The sequence below is a fragment of the Piliocolobus tephrosceles genome, chromosome 21 (genome assembly GCF_002776525.5).
Source record: "Piliocolobus tephrosceles isolate RC106 chromosome 21, ASM277652v3, whole genome shotgun sequence".
Lineage (NCBI taxonomy): Eukaryota > Metazoa > Chordata > Mammalia > Primates > Cercopithecidae > Piliocolobus > Piliocolobus tephrosceles.
Genome location: NC_045454.1, coordinates 10,846,038 through 10,865,501, shown reverse-complemented (window position 1 = coordinate 10,865,501; position 19,464 = coordinate 10,846,038). Strand labels below are relative to the sequence as shown.

Sequence of the window (19,464 nt, the reverse complement as noted above, 5' to 3'; positions counted from 1 at the left end):
TGATCCGCCCGCCTCGGCCTCCCAAAGTGCTGGGATTACAGGCTTGAGCCACCGCGCCCGGCCTTTTTTTTTTAAGTGGCAAAACACCAGTCCCGGTTACAATAGCAAGACCCCGTGTCTACAAAAAAAAGAAATGTAAAAATGTGTCTGGTGTGGTGAGCACCTGTAGGCCCACCTACTCAGAGGCTGAGCGTGGAGGATTGCTTGAGCCTGGGAGGTGGAGGCTGCAGTGAGCCATGGTCACACTACTGCAGCCCAGCCTGGGCAACAGAGCAAGATCCTGTCTAAAACAAAAAAGGCAAAACAAAATTTTTTTTGTATTTTCTCTGCTAAAAATACAAAAATTAGCCGGGCAAGGTGGTGCGTGCCTGTAGTCCCAGCTACTCAGGAGGCTGAGGCAGGAGAATAGCCTGAACCCGGGAGGCAGAGGTTGCAGTGAGCCGAGACAGCAGCACTGAACTCCAGTCTGGCGACAGAGCGAGACTGTCTCAAAAAAAAAAAAAAAAAAGTTTTCTTTGCCTGTTTTTTCCTTTTGCCAAACAACCTTTAGTAAGAAAAGTCTTTCAATGTTGACAGGTGTTATCAGATTCATAGTTGTTAATGTAGTTTATATTAGGGTGCTCAGCCTCTATTTGGATCAGGTGCAATAATTACATTTATAGAAAGGAATGAAGAAGGGGTCAGAAGAGGATGGTTTCTGTACCTAGTGCTGGAATCTGAGATGGGAACCATGTGATGGGGAAAGCAAGATGAAGGGGCCAGAATTGGTTTCATTGAACTGAGAGGAAAGACATGACCAAGCCCATATTTACCCTTTGCTTTGTAGATTTAAATGTTGAGAAAGAAAAACAGTTGGTCAGAATGTTGAGTTAAATTACGCTAACGAGGGGATTCTAAAGAGTTCAGAAACCACAAGAGAGACTGCAGAAAACCACAAAAGTGGAACTCTCAGACTCTCCAGCAAGGCGGTGTTGGAGATTTTCTTTCTCTTTTTGTGTTTGTGTTGGAGTAGTTTGGTGCTGTAAGTGTGATACAGAGGAATTAAGCCCTAATTTTAGTGTCTATTCACAGAACCGTAATTATCCAGAGTGAACCTTGGTGTTTTGGCCAAAACTTGGGTCCCTTTCTTTCTGCCTTTCTTTCTTTTTGAGGCCCAGTCAAGATTTATCTGAATAGCTCCGTGAATTTGGTGGGGGGGAGATAAATTGTTAACAAACGGAGGAGTACAAAAGCTGCTTTGTGGGTGCTGTCAGTTTATAAATCACACCCTCTTACAAGTGTGACACTTGGCCTTGGTGTGAAGGGTTTTATGGCTTAAGGGCCTTCTCTGATTGAGGCGGGTCTTTCACATTCAAATGGAGAAAGTGCCTAGCTTTGTTAGCCATTCACAGCTGGAAGTTTCCCTGGAGTCAGTTCTGATGGTGCCCACTGGGGTGGATCTGGAAACCTTTTGGGAACCACTTTATGTCGCTATGAGGAGAATGTAGGCAGCCCAGGCCTTTGCCTACCATTACGGAGGGCCCTACAGGCACAGAGGTTTTTGTGCAGCCTCTTCCTACGTGGAGCTGAGCTGGAAGGTATCAAAATATTCCCCAGCTGACATTGTTAGTCAGCTGTTACACTTGAACAATTCAGGCTCGGATTCCAACCCCAAGCCCTTAAGGTTACGAGGCATTCAGTGCATTCCTGTTGACAATCCCCGGGATTCCAAACCTTGCCTTTGTGTGGCTTCACCAAGGGCCCTGCGGACGGACTGGGCTGGACTGGGTTTTGGCCGTGGCTTTGTCACTTTGCAATAACATGCCTCCTTCTGTTTTGGTACAGATGGCCCTGTGATTTCAAGGTTCTCTTCCAACACCAAAGATTCCTTGATTCTGATGCTGCCGTTTTGCCTAATTGTACAGAATAACTAGTTGGGTTGTGCTCAGAGAGTGCAGGGTGGGGGTGGGGAAGCAGCCACTTCCTGTTTCCTGTGAAAGGTTTTCTGGTTAGGGTTCCCTTCCCCTCCCCTCTTTCCCTAGGTTTAATCAAAGGTTGTAAAGCCACTTTTGCTTCAAGGTACACTTTGTGCTCCTAAATTAGTAACGTTAAAAAACAAAAAGGAAAAACAGCCTGTGGTTTTCACACCCTCTAGGAAGCTGGTGGGCCTTTCTAGCACCTGTGCCATTCTGATAAATAAGGCCTTAAGAAAATGCCTTTTCCAGAAATAGGTGCTCAGTAGTTTATTTGCTTTCTTTGGTGCCCAGGAGAAGATTTGAGACGGATTTCGTCACAATTAGGTCTCGGACACAAGCCTCACTTGGACACTGACGTTCAGAAGACAGAGGACAGAGCAATGAGTTGGTGGTGAGGAAGTGCCCACAAAGGTTTCCCAGAGGAAGAGTTGTTTGTGTTGGCATGTGAGGGACAAACTTTCCAGGCACCAGAGCCCGGAGCAGTGCTCCATCTGAGGAAGTAGGATAAACTGAAAGACTGATATAGGGGCAGAGTTGCTCTGGCTGCCCTCACTGCCACAGCCAGCTCTTTCTGTGAGTTGCAGAATGCCTACTGTGTGCAAGGCACAGTGTTGAGCGCAGGGAATCACATCCAGTCTTGTTGTCCACACCTACAGCTGATAAAGAAGCTACAGAAATTAAGTGACTTGACCAAAGTCACACAGCTGTGGAAGAAGGCGAGAGCATAGACAGTGGGTACGGACATAGGCTCACCCTATGATTTACAAAGAAGGATCCCCCTGAAGTTTCTAGGGTAACGTGACATATTAGGAGGATGGTAGGGTAAAATGTGTGAACATCGGGATCATTCTGGAAAACCTTTAGGTTAAAAGGCCACTGTCATGCTCCCATGTTTACGTTTCTTTATCGTGAGTTATTTGTGTTAGGTGCTGCCAGAGATGATGAGATGCCTGACAGTGGTTACTCTCTAATAGCTCTTTAAAAATTAAAGACAAAGTAGGATTTGTTCCTGACTGCACCAGAAATACAGATTTAATTTTATTTCTGCTCCTGAAATAGGTGACTAATTTGGAGTACTATTAATACTCTTTTCATGAATTAGTTGAGAAATTCCACAGTTGAGGAGTGATTCATTCTTTTGACTCCCTCTTTCTGAGCAATTTGTTGACAACCTTCTCATCTTCTCCCACACCCGTCATTAAAGAAACAGTCGAGTTCTTTATGTTTCATGTGGTACCTTGGTTTCCACTGCTGATGGCCCTTGAGATTGATTGTGTCTGTCTCCCCCCTTCCATTTTAAGCTCCATAGGGGAAAGGCAGTCTTGTTCACTGCTAGACTCTTAGTTCAGTGTCTAGCACAGTCATATCCAGGGAATATTTGTTCAGTGTACTGGTGGCTGTTAACTGCAACATAATCCAACAACCCTGGAGGAAGTTATTTTCTTCCTTTTTTTTTTCTCTGAGGCAAGGTCTCACTACTCTGTCACCCAGGCTGAAGTGCAGTGGTTCAAACACTGCTCACTGCAACCTCCCAGCTGGAATTATAGACATCCACTACACCTGGCTAATTTTTAATTTTTAAAAATTGTTATTATTTCTGAGATGGAGTCTTGCTCTGTCACCCATGCTAGAGTGCACTGACACAATCTTGGCTCACTGCAGCCTGTGCCTCCCGGGATCAAGCAATTCTCCTGTCTCAGCCTCTGGAGTAGCTGAGACTGCAGGTGTGTGCCACCACACTTGGCTAATTTTTGTGTTTTTGGTAGAGACGGTATTTCTCCATATTGGCCAGGCTAGTCTCAAACTCCTGACCTCAAGTGATTCGCCCACCTCGGCCTCCCAAAGTACTGGGATTATAGGCATGAGCCAGAACTTCCAGCCTGATTATTTCCATTTTAAAAAAGAATAATTGAAGTGACCTTCTTTGTTACCAATGAAATGAATTAACCTTCTAGGATATTAATTCTCATGGTTTAGGTTATTTGAGCTAAGCTGAGAGAACAGAATACCAAAGAAGACAATAGACTTGCCCAGAAATATTTAGAAGTAAGTCATTCAGTTGCCTGGACTGGAACCCTCAGGCCAGAGAGGTCCAAAATCCTGGCCTTTTGTTTTTCGTTTGTTTCTTTGTTTTTTTCTTTTTGAGATGGAGTCTCGCTCTGTCATCAGGATGGAGTGCAGTGGCATGATCTCAGCTCACTGCAACTTCCGCCTCCCGGGTTTAAGCGATTCTCCTGCCTCAGCCTTCCGAGTAACTGGGACTACAGGTGTGTGCCACCATGCCCAGCTAATTTTTGTATTTTTGTTTTTGTTTTTTGAGGTGGAGTCTTGCTCTGTCGCCCAGGCTGGAGTATAGTGACGCAATCTCAGCTCACTGCAAGCTCCACCTCCTGGGTTCATGCCGTTCTCCTGCCTCAGCCTCCCGAGTAGCTGGGTCTACAGGCGCCCGCCACCATGCCCGGCTAATTTTTTTTTTTTTTTTTTGAGACGGAGTCTCGCTCTGTCGCCCAGGCTGGAGTACAGTGGCCTGATCTCAGCTCACTGCAAGCTCCGCCTCCCAGGTTTACGCCATTCTCCTGCCTCAGCCTCCCGTGTAGCTGGGACTACAGGCACCCGCCCCCTCGCCCGGCTAGTTTTTTTGTGTTTTTTTAGTAGAAACGGGGTTTCACCGTGTTAGCCAGGATGGTCTCGATCTCCTGACCTCGTGATCTGCCCGCCTCGGCCTCCCAAAGTGCTGGGATTACAAGCGTGAGCCACCACTCCTGGCCAATCCTGCTCATTATTAATCAGAACTACTTGGTTCAAAGGAGTGGAAATAGGGCAACGAGGGGTGTAAATTTGCAGAGTTAGGTGGAATGCTGATAACAAGTTTTCCAGGTCGGAGAGTTAGTTGGGGTGGGGGATACTAATGTTAGCTTATCTATCTATATTTAATTTTATATATTATTTATTTTTGAGATAGGATGTAACTCTGTAGCCCAGGCTGGAGTGCGGTGGCACGAACACAGCTCACTGCAGCCTTGAAATCCTGGGCTAAAGGATCCTCCCACTCACCTCAAGGTAGCTGGGACTGCAGGCGTGTGCCACCATGCCCTGCTAAGTTTTTTGGGTTTGTTTGTTTGTTTTTAAATGAATTATCTTCCTGTGTTGCCCAGGCTGATCTCAAACTCCTGGCCTCAAGCGATCCTTTTGCCTTGACCTCCCAAAGTGCTGAGATTATAGGCATGAGTTACTGTACCCGGCCTATATATTTTTTTATTGTGACCTTTCATGCACAAAAGAAGATATGCAACATCCATGCAGATAACAGAACAAAATAAACACTATCCACTTTAAAAACACAAACATTTTTAGTACTTTTGTACCAATCTGTCTGCTGCTTCTCTATCTTCTATTTCTTCTCCCTGTGCCCTCACCAGGTAAGTAACCCCAGAGCTACTGGTACATTTGTGTGAATTTAAAAAGACACCTGGAAGGTTCAGATACAGCCCTGCTTGACTTCCGGTTTTATCACATGTTTATAAATCTAAGCAGTGACATGGAACTTATTATACAATATTTTAGGCATAAATTAAGAATGATTTAGCTTACCATCATAGACCTGCCACTCAATTTGAAGCACCAAACATTACTGGTACGGTAAGGCCCTCTGGCTCTCCCTCCAACAGAAGTTACCACCCTCCTCAGTTGGGTTTCTCATTCCCATGCATTTCTTCTTACTACTTATGTATGTATTTCCAAGCAATACATAGAATTGCTTTGGATGCTTTTTAGCTTCTTAAAAACTGGTTTTATGTTGTATGCATGCTGCCACCTGCTTTTAAGGAGCAGCAACACGTTTATGAGGCCATCTGTTTATATGTTGTTCTAGGGCTTTGCTGTCCATTTTGGTAGCCACTAGCCACAGGTGGCTATTTAAATTAATTAAAATCAAATAAAAGATTTAGTTCCTCAGTCTCACTGGTCACATTTCAAGTGGCCAGTAAGTATATGTGGCCATTGGCATCTGTATTGCATAGCACAGATTACATTCTGTTCCATCATCACAGCTAGTTCTCTTGGATAACCCTGCAGGGCATTTCTTTTTGTTTTTTGTTTTGTTTTCATTTTTGTTTTTTGCTAGAGTCTTTGTTGCATGAATACATTACTATTTATATATCTATTTTTCTATTTATGAGCATTTGAGTGGGCAAGTTTTTGCTGTTACAAATTGTGCTGCATAAGCATTTTGTTTGTGTGTGTATAGATGATCTCCTTGGTCTATTGTGTTAATTTCTCTTGGGTATGTACCTGGGAGTAAAATTAAGATAAGGGCATTTTCAGCTTTACCAGACCCTGTTAAGTTACTCTCAAGTGGTTTTATCAATTTATATTCTAGAACCAAGAGTATGTATCAGTAACATTTGGTAACTTCAGGCGTTTTTTTTCCATTCTGCTGAGTGTGAAAAATGTGTTTTGATTGTGGTTGTCATTTGTTAGAATACTTTTTTAAAGCTTTTTAAAGATTCTTGGCCCCTCTAATCCCCCACCCCCCCACCCCAGGAATTTTGATTGGGTAGGACCTGGGGATTATATTCATCTTTATATGCAGAATTATATTACCTGTTACTAATGTTCAGCCTGATTTAAGAAGTAAAATAAGGCTGGGTGCAGTGGCTCATGCCTGTAATCCCAGCACTTTGAGAGGTCAACGTGGGCAGATCACTTGAGCCCAGGAGTTCGAGACCAGCCTGGGCAACATGGTGAAACCCCCGTCTCTACCAAAAATACAAAAATTAGCTGGGCATGGTAGCACGTGCCAGTGGTCTCAGCTACTGGAGAAGCTGAAGCAGGAGGATTGCTTGAGCCTGGGAAGTGGAGGCAGCAGTGAGCTGAGATTGTGCCACTGTACTACATCCTGGGTGACAGAGCAACACACTGCCTCAAAAAAAAAATTTTTTTTTTTAGGTAAAATAAGTTCATAATTCTAAATGTGGGAAATACAGAACAAGTTAACGAAATGTTAATCCTACTACCAAATAACTGTAACCTTCCTTTCAGTATTTTTCTATGTATATACAACATTGGGGCACTATTTAATACATATAATATATAAGGTTAGCTCTCCTTATTAATGGGTTTTGCATTCATGGATTCAACCAACTGTGGATCAAAAATATTTGGTGTGCTTGGAGTACATCCAAAAATATTAAAATCATATTAATAATAAAATATTTGGGAAAAAACATTGCATCTATCTGTTCCAAACATGTACAGACTTTTTTTTTTTTTGTCATTCTCCAAGCAATACAATATAACAACTGTTTGTGTAGCAATTACATTAGGTATTATAAGTAATCTAGAGATGATTTAAAGTATATGGGAGGCTGGAGGCAGTGCCTCACTCCTGAAATCCCAGCACTTTGGGAGGCTGAGGTGGGTGGATCACTTGAGGTCAGGAGTTGGAGACCAGCCTGGCCAACATGGTGAAACCGCATCTCTAATAGAAATACAAAATTAGCCGGGCATGGTGGGGCACACCTGTAAACCCAGCTACTCAGGAGGCTGAGGCAAGAGAATCACTTGAACTTGGGAGGCAGAGGTTGCAGTGAGCCAAGATCGCCCCATTGCTCTCCAGCCTGGGTAACAGAGCAAGACTCTGTCTCATAAATAAATAAGCAAATAAAGTATATGGGAGGATGTGCATAAAGTATATGCAAGTACTACACCATTTATTTATTTATTTAGAGACAGAGTCTTGCTTTATTGCCCAGGCTAGAGCGCAGTGGCACGATCTCCTCTGCCTCCCTGGTTCAAGTGATCCTCTGGCCTCAGCCTCCTGAGTAGCTGGGATTACAGGCTTGTGCTACCACACCTGGCTAAATTTTGTGTTTTTAATAGAGGGCGTTCCACCTTGTTCGCCAGGCTGGTCTCGAACTCCGACCTCAGGTGATCCACCCACATTGACCTGCCAAAGGTTTGGGATTACAGGCATGAGCCATTGCGCCTGGCTTGTATATGTATATATATATATGTACATGGTTTTGTCTTTTGCTTTTTTCACTCGATAAGCACTCCCCAAATCTGCTTTGGAGTGTGTGATTTTAAATGTCTATGTCATTTTTCCTCTTCTTGCCTAGCCGTAATCTATTTTACCAGTCTCCTATTGTATCGAGGTTATTGAGGTTATTGCCGTTTCCTACTATTCTAAATGGCTCCTAACAAGAACAATTTGATGGTTGATGGGCTATGTGGAGAACTCATCTTTTTTTTTTTTCGAGACAGAGTCTTTCTCTTTCGCCCAGGCTGGAGTGCAGTGCACTGCAACCTCTGCCTCCCAGCTTCAAGTGATTCTCCTGCTTCAGCCTCCCAAGTAGCTGGGACTACAGGTGCCCGCCACCACGCCCAGCTAATTTTTTGTATTTTTAGTAGGGGCAGGGTTTCACCTTGTTAGCCAGGATGGTCTCCATCTCCTGACCTCGTGATCCTCCCGCTTCAGCCTCCCAAACTGCTGGGATTATAGGCTTGAGCCACCGCGTCGGGCGAGAATTCATCTTTTATATTTACTCATCGGTTTTTAGCAAATGAAAAGCAGGTCGGATTCTGTCAGCTCATGCGTATTTATTGAAAGTCTAGTCTGTTCAGTGCTGTGCCTTTTCCTGCCTCAGGAAACTGATCCCCATTTGAAGAGAGGAGGTGAGTTAATGCTGTAAGAGGGCTTGTTATTAGTATTTTTTTTTTTTTGAAATGGATTCTTGATCTGTTTCCCTGACTGGAGTGCAGTGGCACAATCTAGGCTCACTGAAACCTCCACCTCCCGGGTTCAAGTGATTCTCTTGCATCTGTAGTGCCTGAGTAGCTGGTACTACGGGCACCTGCCACCACACCCGGCTAATTTTTGTGGGTTTTTTTTGAGACGGAGTCTCGCTCTGTCACCCAGGCTGGAGTGCAGTGGTGTGATCTTGGCTCACTGTAAGCCCTGCCTCCCAGGTTCACGCCATTCTCCTGCCTCAGCCTCCCAAGTAGCTAGAACTACAGGTGCCCGCCACCACGCCTGGCTAATTTTTTATATTTTTGGTAGAGATGGGGTTTCACTGTGTTAGCCAGGATGGTCTTGATCTCCTGACCTCGTGATCCACCCGCCTCAGCTTCCCACAGTGCTGGGATTACAGGCGTGAGCCCCTGCGCCCAGCCAACAATTTGAACTTTCATCTGTCAAATCTGTTTGCATCCTTAGCAAGCTTTGTAAACTGCCTGGTAACTGATAGATCTTGGTTCACTTAGCTTCCCAAATTAGGCTGTTATCATCTTATCTCTCTGGTCTTTAAATATCTGGTTGGGAGGGCATGGAGAGAGAGGGAGGAAGAAAGACACCTCCGTAAGTTTGAAATATTTGCATCCCCCCCGCCGCCATTGCCCACTACCAACCTTTTAAAGATATACAGATAGGCCGGGCGCGGTGGCCCAAGCCTGTAATCCCAGCACTTTGGGAGGCCGAGACGGGCAGATCACGAGGTCAGGAGATCGAGACCATCCTGGCTAACACGGTGAAACCCCGTCTCTACTAAAAAATACAAAAAAAACTAGCCGGGCGAGGTGGCGGGCGCCTGTAGTCCCAGCTACTTGGGAGGCTGAGGCAGGAGAATGGTGTAAACCCGGGAGGCGGAGCTTGCAGTGAGCTGAGATCCGGCCACTGCACTCCAGCCTGGGCGACAGAGCGAGACTCCGTCTCAAAAAAAAATAAAATAAAAATAAAAAATAAAAATATACAGATAGAGTCTATACCACGCGTGGCCTAAAATAATTTTTTTTAGAGATGGGATCTAACAGTGTTCCCCCAGCTGGGCTATCTTAAACTTCCGAGGAGTAGCTAGTTCTAAGAACTGCTTTTTTCTGGCTAGTCACAGTGGCTTACGCCTATAATCCCAACATTTTGGGAGGCCGAGGCAGGCAGATCACCTAAGGTCAGGCGTTTGAGACCAGCCTGGGCAATATAGTGAAATCCTGTCTCTACTAAAAGTACAAAAATTAGTCAGGCGTGGTGGCGTGCACCTGTAATCCCAGCTACTGGGGAGGCTGAGGCCCGAGAATTACTTGAACCCAGGAGGTGGAGGTTGCAGCGAGCTGAGATCATGCACTGCACTCCAACCTGGGTGACAGGGAGACTCTGTCTGGAAAAAAAAACAATAAACAAAACCAAAACTTTTTTTGTATGTGTGTTTATGTGTGAACCATTTGTGAAAGTGGTCCCAGCATGATGCCACATGTGTCATTTCCAAATATTTCAGTCTGTGTTTTTTTTTTTTTTTTTTTTTCTGTCACTCAGGCTGGATTGCAGCGGTACAGTCTGGCTCACTGCTGCCTCTCCCTCCTGTGCTAAAGCAATTCTCTTGCCTCAGCCTCCTGTGAAGCTGGGACCACAGGTGCATGCCACTGCGCCCAGCTAACTTGTAGAGATCGGGGTCTCAGTTTGTGGCCTAGGCTGGTCTTTGACTCCTGGACTCAGGTGATTGTGCCACTTTGGCCTCCCAGAGTGCTGAGATTACAAAAGTGAGCCACCACACTCAACCGTAAATGTGTGGTGGTGGTGGTTGTTTTTGAGACAGAGTTTTGCTCTTGTTGCCCAGGCTGGAGTGCAATGGTGCGATTGGTGCAATCTCGGCTCACTGCAACCTCCCCCTCCTAGGTTCAAGCTATTCTCCTGCCTCAGCCTCCCAAGTAGCTGGGATTACAGGTGCCCGCCACCACGTCCGACTGATTTTTGTTTTTTTTGTTTGTTTGTTTGCTTTTTTTTTTTTTGAGACGGAGTCTCACTCTGTCGCCCAGGCTGGAGTGCGGTGGCCAGATCTCAGCTCACTGCAAGCTCTGCCTCCCGAGTTTATGCCATTCTCCTGCCTCAGCCTCCCGAGTAGCTGGGACTACAGGCGCCCGCCACCTCGCCCGGCTAGTTTTTTGTATTTTTTGGTAGAGATGGGGTTTCACCGGGTTAGCCAGGATGGTCTCGATCTCCTGACCCGGTGATCTGCCCGTCTCGGCCTCCCAAAGTGCTGGGATTGCAGGCTTGAGCAACCGCGCCCGGCTGATTTTTGTATTTTTAGTAGAGACGGGGTTTCACTATGTTGGTCAGGCTGGTCTTGAACTCCTGACCTCAGGCGGGTCCACCCACTTCAGCCTCCCAAAGTGCTGGGATTACAGGCGTGAGCCACCGTGCCTGGCCTTGTAAATGGTATTTCAAAGTAAAATATATGTCATTGCATTTATCAAGATAATTTGAGCTTTATAGGTCCTAGCCATCCTTCTGCCTACCACTGGGGTTTTGCAAATGCTGTTCCTGTTTCCACAACCTGGAGCTTTGTCCCATCCCCTTTATTGTTTATCTTGCTGTTATTTATTATTGTCATGTATCATCATTAAACCATTCCTCTGCCAGGAAACATTTAATTTTTGTTTTTGTTTACTACTACAAAAACGTTTTATAGAATATTGTTAGACTTACATTCTTGCCCCTCATCGTGGAGGTATTCCTGTAGTATGAATATAGCCAGAGGTTTTTTGTTTTGGTTTGGTTTTTTTGAGGAGTCTCACTCCTTCATCAGGCCTGGAGTGCAGTAATGCGATCTCAGCTCACTGCAAACTCCACCTCCTGGATTCAAGTGATTCTCCTGCCTCAGCCTCCCAAGTATCTGAGAGTACAGGCAGCCGCCACCACGCCTAGCTAATTTTTGTATTTTTGTTGAGACAGGGGTTTCACCGTGTTGGCCAGGCTGGTTTCCAACTTCTGACCTCATGTGATCCGCCTGCCTCGGTCTCCCAAAGTGTTGGGATTACAGGTGTGACCCACTGCGCCTGGCCTAGCCAGAGTTAAAGAGCCAGAATGGAAGCAGGTCTTTGGGAGCTTGGCTCTGTCTTCCTTCAGTGCAGGGAGTTTGTGTTGTCCATCCCCAGCCTCTAGGTAAGCACATAGTGAGTGTTCAATAAGCATTTCTTGGATCAAATGGCCCCTGCTTCTTTTAATGTTCAGTAAACTTTAAATAATGAGATTTTTCTACGATAGAGAAGAGCGACTGCCTTGTGATTGAAAGTCAGCGTATGTTATTCCTAAGCAGTTCTGCCTTTTTTCCACAGAAGGTGGTCTTCTGCCCTGTTAAAGAAGCCCTGGAGGTGGACTGGAGCAGTGAGAAAGCAAAGGCTGCTCTGAAGCGCACAACCTCCGACTACTTTCTCCTTCAAGGTGAGGCCTCAAAGCACAACTGACCCAGGGAGGGCTTTTGGCTCAGATTTCTGCAGATGTGGTTGCAAGGTCCAGATGGTTTTGTGATGTTTGCCTTGGGTGACATTCTTCATTGGCTAGTTCTCAGGGATCCCTTGAGAAAGGCACATGAAGGGGATGAGGTCCACTATTGAACTCTGGATTCTGATGACTTTTGCTTTTCTTACTTGTTGAAATGACCTCCATAAGTTGACCCTATGGTAATAGTGTTACAGGTCACAGATTGAGCAGCCTCAACCTTTTTTTTTTTTTTTTTCAGACAGAGTCTTGCTCTGTCACCCAGGCTGGAGTGCATGGAGTGCAGTGGGGTGCAATGTCAGCTCACTGCAACCTCCACCTCCTGGGTTGAAGCGATTCTGGTGTCTCTGTCCCCAGTAGCTAGGATGACAGGCATGTGCCACTGTGCCTGGCTAATTTTTGTATTTTGAGTACAGATGGGGTTTCACCATGATGCCCAGGTCCTGAAGTACTGTATTATAGGCATGAGCCACCATGGCAAGCCTGATCGACTAATTTCTCTTCACCCTTTTTTTTTTTTTTTTGAGATGGAGTCTCGCTCTGTCACCCAGGCTGGAGTGCAGTGGCCAGATCTCAGCTCACTACACGCTCTGCCTCCTGGGTTTATGCCATTCTCCTGCCTCTGCCTCCCGAGTAGCTGGGACTACAGACGCCCGCCACCACACCCGGCTAAATTTTTTGTATTTTTAGTAGAGACGGACTTCACCGTGGTAGCCAGAATGGTCTCGATCTCCTGACCTCGTGATCCGCCCGTCTCGGCCTCCCAAAGTGCTGGGATTACAGGCTTGAGCCACCGCACCCGGCTTTTTTTTTTGAGACAAAGTGTTGCTCTGTCACCCAGGCTGGAATGCAGTAGTGCGATCATGGCTCACTATAGCTTCTACTTCCTGGGCTTAAGTGCTCCCCATGCCTCAGCCTCCTGAGTAGCTGGTACTACAGGCACACACCACTGTGCCCAGCTAATTTTTGTATATTTTTTGTAGAAGCAAAGTTTCTCCATGTAGCCCAAGCTGGTATTGAATTCCTGGACTCTAGTGAAATCCCCGCCTTGGCCTTCCAAAGTGCTGGAGTTAAAGGCGTAAGCCACCAGCGCTTAGTCCCCTCTTCAGAATTCTTTCACTGCCTCAAAACCAGCCTCAGGCTCGTGAAAGGTGGGGTTGTTTTTCCTCTTACTATTAATGAACTACTTATCAGTCCATCTTTGCTGGTGCTTAGGAGACTATTAGTAAGTATTGGTTGGCTTTTCAGTGTTCTTCCTGTGCCTGGCACTTTTTTGTTTGTTTTTGAGATGGAATCTCGCTCTGTCCCCAGGCTGGAGTGCAGTGGTGCGATCTTGGCTCACTGCAACCTCTGCCTTCTGGGTTCAAGCGATTCTCCTGCCTCAGCCTCCTGAGTAGCTGGGACTACAGGTGTGTGCCACCACACCCAGCTAATTTTTGTGTTTTTAGAAGAGACAGGGTTTCACCATGTTGGCCAGGTTGGTCTCGCTCTCTTGACCTCATGATCCGCCCACTTTGGTCTCCCAAAGTGCTGGGATTACAGGTGTGAGCCACTGTGCCTGGCAAACCTGGCACTTTTAATTTTATTTAAAATTTTTTTTGAGATGGAGTCTAGCTCTATTGCCCAGGCTGGAGTGCAGTGGCACGATCTTGGCACACTGCAACCTCTGCCTCCCAGGTTCAAGCAATTCTCCTATCTCAGCCTCCCAAGTAACTGGGATTATAGGTGGGCGCCACCATGCCCAGCTAATTTTTTTTTTTGAGATGGAGTCTGACTCTTGCTCATGAGTGCAGTGGTGTTATCTTGGCTCACTGCAACCTCCACCTCCCGGGTTCAACCGATTCTCCTGCCTCAGCGTCCCGAGCAGTTGGGATCACAGGCACCTGCCACCACACATGGCTAATTTTTTGTATTTTGAGTATTTTTGTATTTTTTTGTATTTTCACCATCTTGGCCGGGCTGGTCTCGAACTCCTGACCTCAGGTGATCTGCCCACCTCAGTCTCCCAAAGTGTTGGTATTACAGGTGTGAGCCTCTGTGCCCGGCTGCAGCTAATTTTTGTATTTTAGTAGAGACAGGGTTTCACTATGTTGGTCAGGCTGCTCTTGAACTCCTGACCTCAGGTGATCCGCCCGTCTCAGCTTCCCAAAGTGCTGGGATTACAGGCGTGATAATTCTTAAAATAGTATTTTTGTTGTTGTTGTTATTTATGCATTTACTTTTTTGAGACAGAGTCTCACTCTGTTGCCCAGGCTGGAGTGCAGTGGCACAATCTTGGCTCACTGCAACCCCCACCTCCTGATTCGAACGGTTCCCCCGCCTCAGCCTCCCCAGTAGCTGGGATTACAGGTGCCCGCCACCACACCCAGCTCATTTTTGTGTTTTTAGTAGAGATGGGGTTTCACCATGGTGACTAGGCTGGTCTCAAACTCCCAACCTCAGATGATCCACCTGCCTCGGCCTCCCAAAGTGCTGGGATTACAGGTGTGAGCCACCGTGCCCAGCAGGATGAACTATTTGAAAGCCCCAAATACCCATTTGTATGGAAATAATTAAATGAGTTGAGCAGGAATGAGTCTTGCATGTGAGTGGGCTGCACTCAGAAAATGCCTCCTCTTGATAGTGGGACCAGGTGTGGCAGAGGTGCCAGCAGTCAGAGCAGAGTCTTCTCTAGTCTGGGGTTCCATGTGGGAGCAGCGCCTGGGTCCTTTGGGAGAAGCATGTTGCTGACTGCCTCACACATAGAAAGCCCTCAGGGAACAGTGGCTGCTAATTTGCCAAGGTTTGGGTCTGACTTGAGCATCTCTAACTGCTGCTTTTGAAAGGAGTCAACTGGCCTTTGAGTTTACCGTAATCCAGTGGCTCTCAACTGGGGACATTTGGCAGTGATGTCTGGAAACATTTTTTGTTGTTAGAGCTGGGTGGGGAGATATTACTGGCATCTAGTGAGTAGAGGATAGGGGTGTTACTAAATATCCCACAGTGCACAGGACAGGCCCCCCATGACAGAGAGTTATCCAGCACAGAATGTCAGTAGTGTGCTGAGGTGAAGAAATCCTGATTTAACCCTCTGCAGTTTCCAGAGTATTTTCTCATTCATCTCAACATCACAGGGGTCATTGAACTGAGGGAACAAAACTTATCTAGGAGCAAAGTGGATATTCAGTGCAGGTGCTACTGGCCATCAGCATCAGAAGTTACGGGGCTGGAGGGGTGGGCAGGTGGTTGAGGAAGAAACAGTAGCTTTATGACTTCTGTGGCAGGCAGTGGCGCATGATTGTTCCGAACAAGGCCTTTGGGCTGGGCGCGGTGACTTACACCTGTAATCCCAGCACTTTGGGAGGCTGAGGCAGGCAGATCACGAGGTCAAGAGTTGGAGACCAGCCTGGCTAACATGGTGAAACCCGCCTCTACTAAGAATACAAAAATTACCTAGGCATGGTGGTGGGTACTTGTAGAATCGCTTGAACCCGGGAGGCGGAGGTTGCAGTGAGCCAAGATCACCCCACTGCACTCCAGCCTGAGTGACAGAGACTCTGTCTCGGGGGAAAAAAAAAAGAACAAGACCTTTGGAATCAAAACAGACCTGGCTTCCAGTGGGCCACTACCATGTTCTTTTAGATGGGTGATCTTGAGCCACTAACTTCAAATTCCCTGAGCCTCAGCCTCAGATTCCCTTCTGCAGCTGGTGGTGTTAATAGCAGTTGCCTGAGGGCCTTTGTGAGATTAAGGTGATATACATGCAAACCGCCTGGCACAGAGCAAGTCCTAGAGAACTCTGTCATCCGTGAAGATATGTGCTTTTTTTCTTTTCTCTCTCTCTTTTTTTTTTGACGTGTACACTTTTCAACTCTGGAGTAGATGATTTGTGATTGGCTCTGTTTTTTCTTTTTTTTTATTTTGGAGACGGAGTTCAGCTCTGTCACCTAGGCTGGAGTGCTTTGGCACAATCCAGGATTACTGCAACTTCTGCCTCCTAGGTTTAAGTGATTCTGCCTCAGCCTCCCGAGTAGCCGGGATTACAGGCGCACACCACCTCATCCGGCTAATTTTTGTATTTTTAGTAGAGATAGGCCATGTTGGCCAGGCTGCTCTTGAACTCCTGATCTCAGGTGATCCACCCGCCTTGGCCTCCCAAAGTGCTGGGATTCCAGGCGTGAGCCACTGCGCCCAGCCTGTTTACCCTTAATTCCATCCCTCAGTGGGCATTATGGCAACAGTCTTGTGTGCTGGATAATATATCCTACCATGTTTACCGCTGTCTCCCAGATGGCATTATCTGTCTTTTTCAGTTTTGAGTTCCAGGGCTTTGGATATGGTGATCAAAACATTCAGTTCAGTTGTTAACAGTCAGAAATTTCTTTCTTTTTTTTTTTTTTTTTTGAGGCGGAGTCTCGCTCTGTCGCCTGGACTGGAGTGCAGTGGCCAGATCTCAGCTCACTGCAAGCTCCGCCTCCCAGGTTCACACCATTCTCCTGGCTCAGCCTCCCAAGTAGCTGGGACTACAGGCGCCCGCCACCTCGCCCGGCTATTTTTGTATTTTTAGTAGAGACGGGGTTTCACCGTGTTAGTCAGGATGGTCTCGATCTCCTGACCTCGTGATCCGCCCGTCTCGGCCTCCCAAAGTGCTGGGATTACAGGCCTGAGCCACCGCGCCCGGCAGAAATTTCTTTTCTGTTTTTTTCTTTTTCTTTTTTTTTTTTTGTGGTAAAAAGCACATAACATAAAATTTATCATTATAACTTAAGTGTATAGGTCAGTAATAATCATACGATGTTTTTTTTTTTTTAAATATTTTTCTAAGACAGAGTTTCGCTCTTGTTGACCAGGCTGGAGTGCAATGGCGCGATCTCAGTTCACCACAACCTCCACCTCCCAGGTTTAAGCAATTCTCCTGCGTCAGCCTCCTGAGTAGCTGGGATTACAGGCATGCACTACCACGCCTGCAAATTTTTGTATTTTTAGTAGAGACAGGGTTTCTCCATGTTGGCCCAGCTCTCTCGAACTCCTGACCTCAGGTGATCCTCCTGCCTCAGTCTCCCAAAGTGCTGGGATTACAGGTGTGAGCCATCGTGCCCAGCCAATCATACGGTGTTAAAAGGAAGCAACCCCAAGTATCGTCTAGGCCAAGAATGGCAAATATGTATTTCCCATTCCCTCCATCCCTCACCTATGAAAGACATGGCTAAGGAAGCCCTCCACGTTGACCAGTACATCTAAACCATCAAGCCACCTTCCCTATAGCTTCAGAATTCTTCATACAGCACTGCTTGCAGTCATTCTCTGTCCTGGCACACAAAATGAACCATTTTTCAATTCTACTTAGTCCAACTCTCTTTTCATGATAGAAATGAGGCCTAGGCCAGGTGAGGTGGCTCATACCTGTAATCCCAGCACTTTGGGAGGCCGAGGCGAGTGAGTCACCTGAGGTCAGGAGTTCGAGACCAGCCTGGCCAACGTGGTAAAACCCCATCTCTACTAAAAATACAAAAAATTAACTGGGCATGGTGGTGGGCGCCTGTAATTCCCACTACTAGGGAGGCTAAGGCAGAAGAATCACGTGAACCTGGGAGGTGGAGGTTGCAGTGAGCTGAGATAGCACCATCGTGCTTCAGCTTGGGAAACAAGAGCGAAACTCTGTCTCATAAAAAAAAAAAAAAAGACTTGGCGTGGTGGCTCACGCCTGTAATCCCAGTACTTTGGGAGGCCGAGGCAGGCAGATCACGAGGTCGGGAGATGGAGACCATCCTGGCTAATGCAATGAAACCCCATCTCTACTTAAAATACAGAAAAATTAGCCAGGCGTGGTGGTGGGCGCCTGTAGTCCCAGCTACTCCGGAGGCTGAGGCAAGAGAATGGCATGAACTCGGGAGGCGGAGCTTGCAGTAAGCTGTGATTGCACCACTGCACTCCAGCCTGTACCACAGAGTGAGATTCTGTCTCAGAAAGAAAAAAGAAAAAAAATTAGCCAGGCATGGTGGCGCATTCCTGTGGTTCCAGCTACTCAGGAGACTGAGGCTGAAGAATTTCTTGAACCCAGGAGGTAGAGGCTGCAGTGAGCCAAGATCCTGTCATTGCACTCTAGCCTGGGTGACAGAGCAAGACTCTGTCTCAAAAAAACAAAAAAAATAATAATGAGGTCTAGAAAGGAAAGGACTCTATGTTCGTAAGCTGTGGTCCGATAGTACTATGTCTCAACCCAAGTCTCCCAACTCTTCCAGGGTCCAGTTCTTTCACACCACACACAGTGCCCTTCCCAATATTTTACATATCCAATATAACCTTTCCTTGGCTTTTCTCTTTGTAGCAGATGACAAGTCCTAACTTTTATTGTATTGTATGTATTGTACATTTCTGAAAATGTTTTTATTCCCTCTTGGTCCTCCTGAGCTGTTGTGTCTCTACAGGAGTGCTGAACCTGGAACTATAAGGAGTGTTCGAAATGCAGTGGGCACAAGGGTGTGATTTACTTTCTTTTTTCTTCTTCTTTTCTTTTTTTTGAGAGGAATCGCCCTCTGTCACCCAGGCTGGAGTGCAGTGGCCTGATTTTGGCTCACTGCAAGCTCTGCCTCCCGGGTTCACACCATTCACCTGTCTCAGCCTCCCAAGTTGCTGAGACTAAAGGCTCCCGCCACCACGCCCGCCTAATTTTTTGTATTTTCTTTTTTTAGTAGAGACGGGGTTTCACCAGTTAGCCAGGATGGTCTCGATCTCCTGACCTTGTGATCCATCCGCCTCGGCCTCCCAAAGTGCTGGGATTACAGGCGTGAGCCACCACGCCCAGCCCTGACCTCATATTGAGAAATACTTCTTTCAATATTTTGCTTGGTTATTCATATAAATGGGATTCTCCAGTAATTTGACCTCATTGAATTTTTCCAGGAGAGCATGGCAGCTTCCCCAGGTGAGGTTACCTTCTGCCAAATATACTTCCCATTAAGTGTCTTTATGACCTGGGGCAAACAAGTCAACTTGCATCTTTAGGATTTTGTTTACTGAATTATAAAATGATAGGATTGGCCGGGCGCGGTGGCTCTTTGAGACCATCCTGGCTAACACGGTAAAACCCCGTCTCTACTAAAAAGTACAAAACACTAGCCGGGCGAGGTGGAGCACGCCTGTAGTCCCAGCTACTCGGGAGGCTGAGGCAGGAGAATCGCGTAAACCTGGGAGGCGGAGCTTGCAGTGAGGTGAGATCCGGCCACTGCACTCCAGCCTGGGCGACAGAGCGAGGCTCCGTCT

General features: G+C 46.6%; 1 protein-coding gene across 3 annotated transcripts in view; it reads left to right on the top strand.

Moving 5' to 3' along the window:
- SAE1 (SUMO1 activating enzyme subunit 1) overlaps nt 1-19,464 on the top strand; it is an 88,043-nt gene that overhangs the window by 28,668 nt on the left and 39,911 nt on the right. For all 3 annotated transcript variants that reach the window (XM_026457335.1, XM_023182259.2, XM_023182260.2), the window contains exon 6: nt 12,060-12,165. In XM_026457335.1, the coding sequence (XP_026313120.1) occupies nt 12,060-12,165 (106 nt within the window). The remainder of the gene's footprint in view (nt 1-12,059; nt 12,166-19,464) is intronic.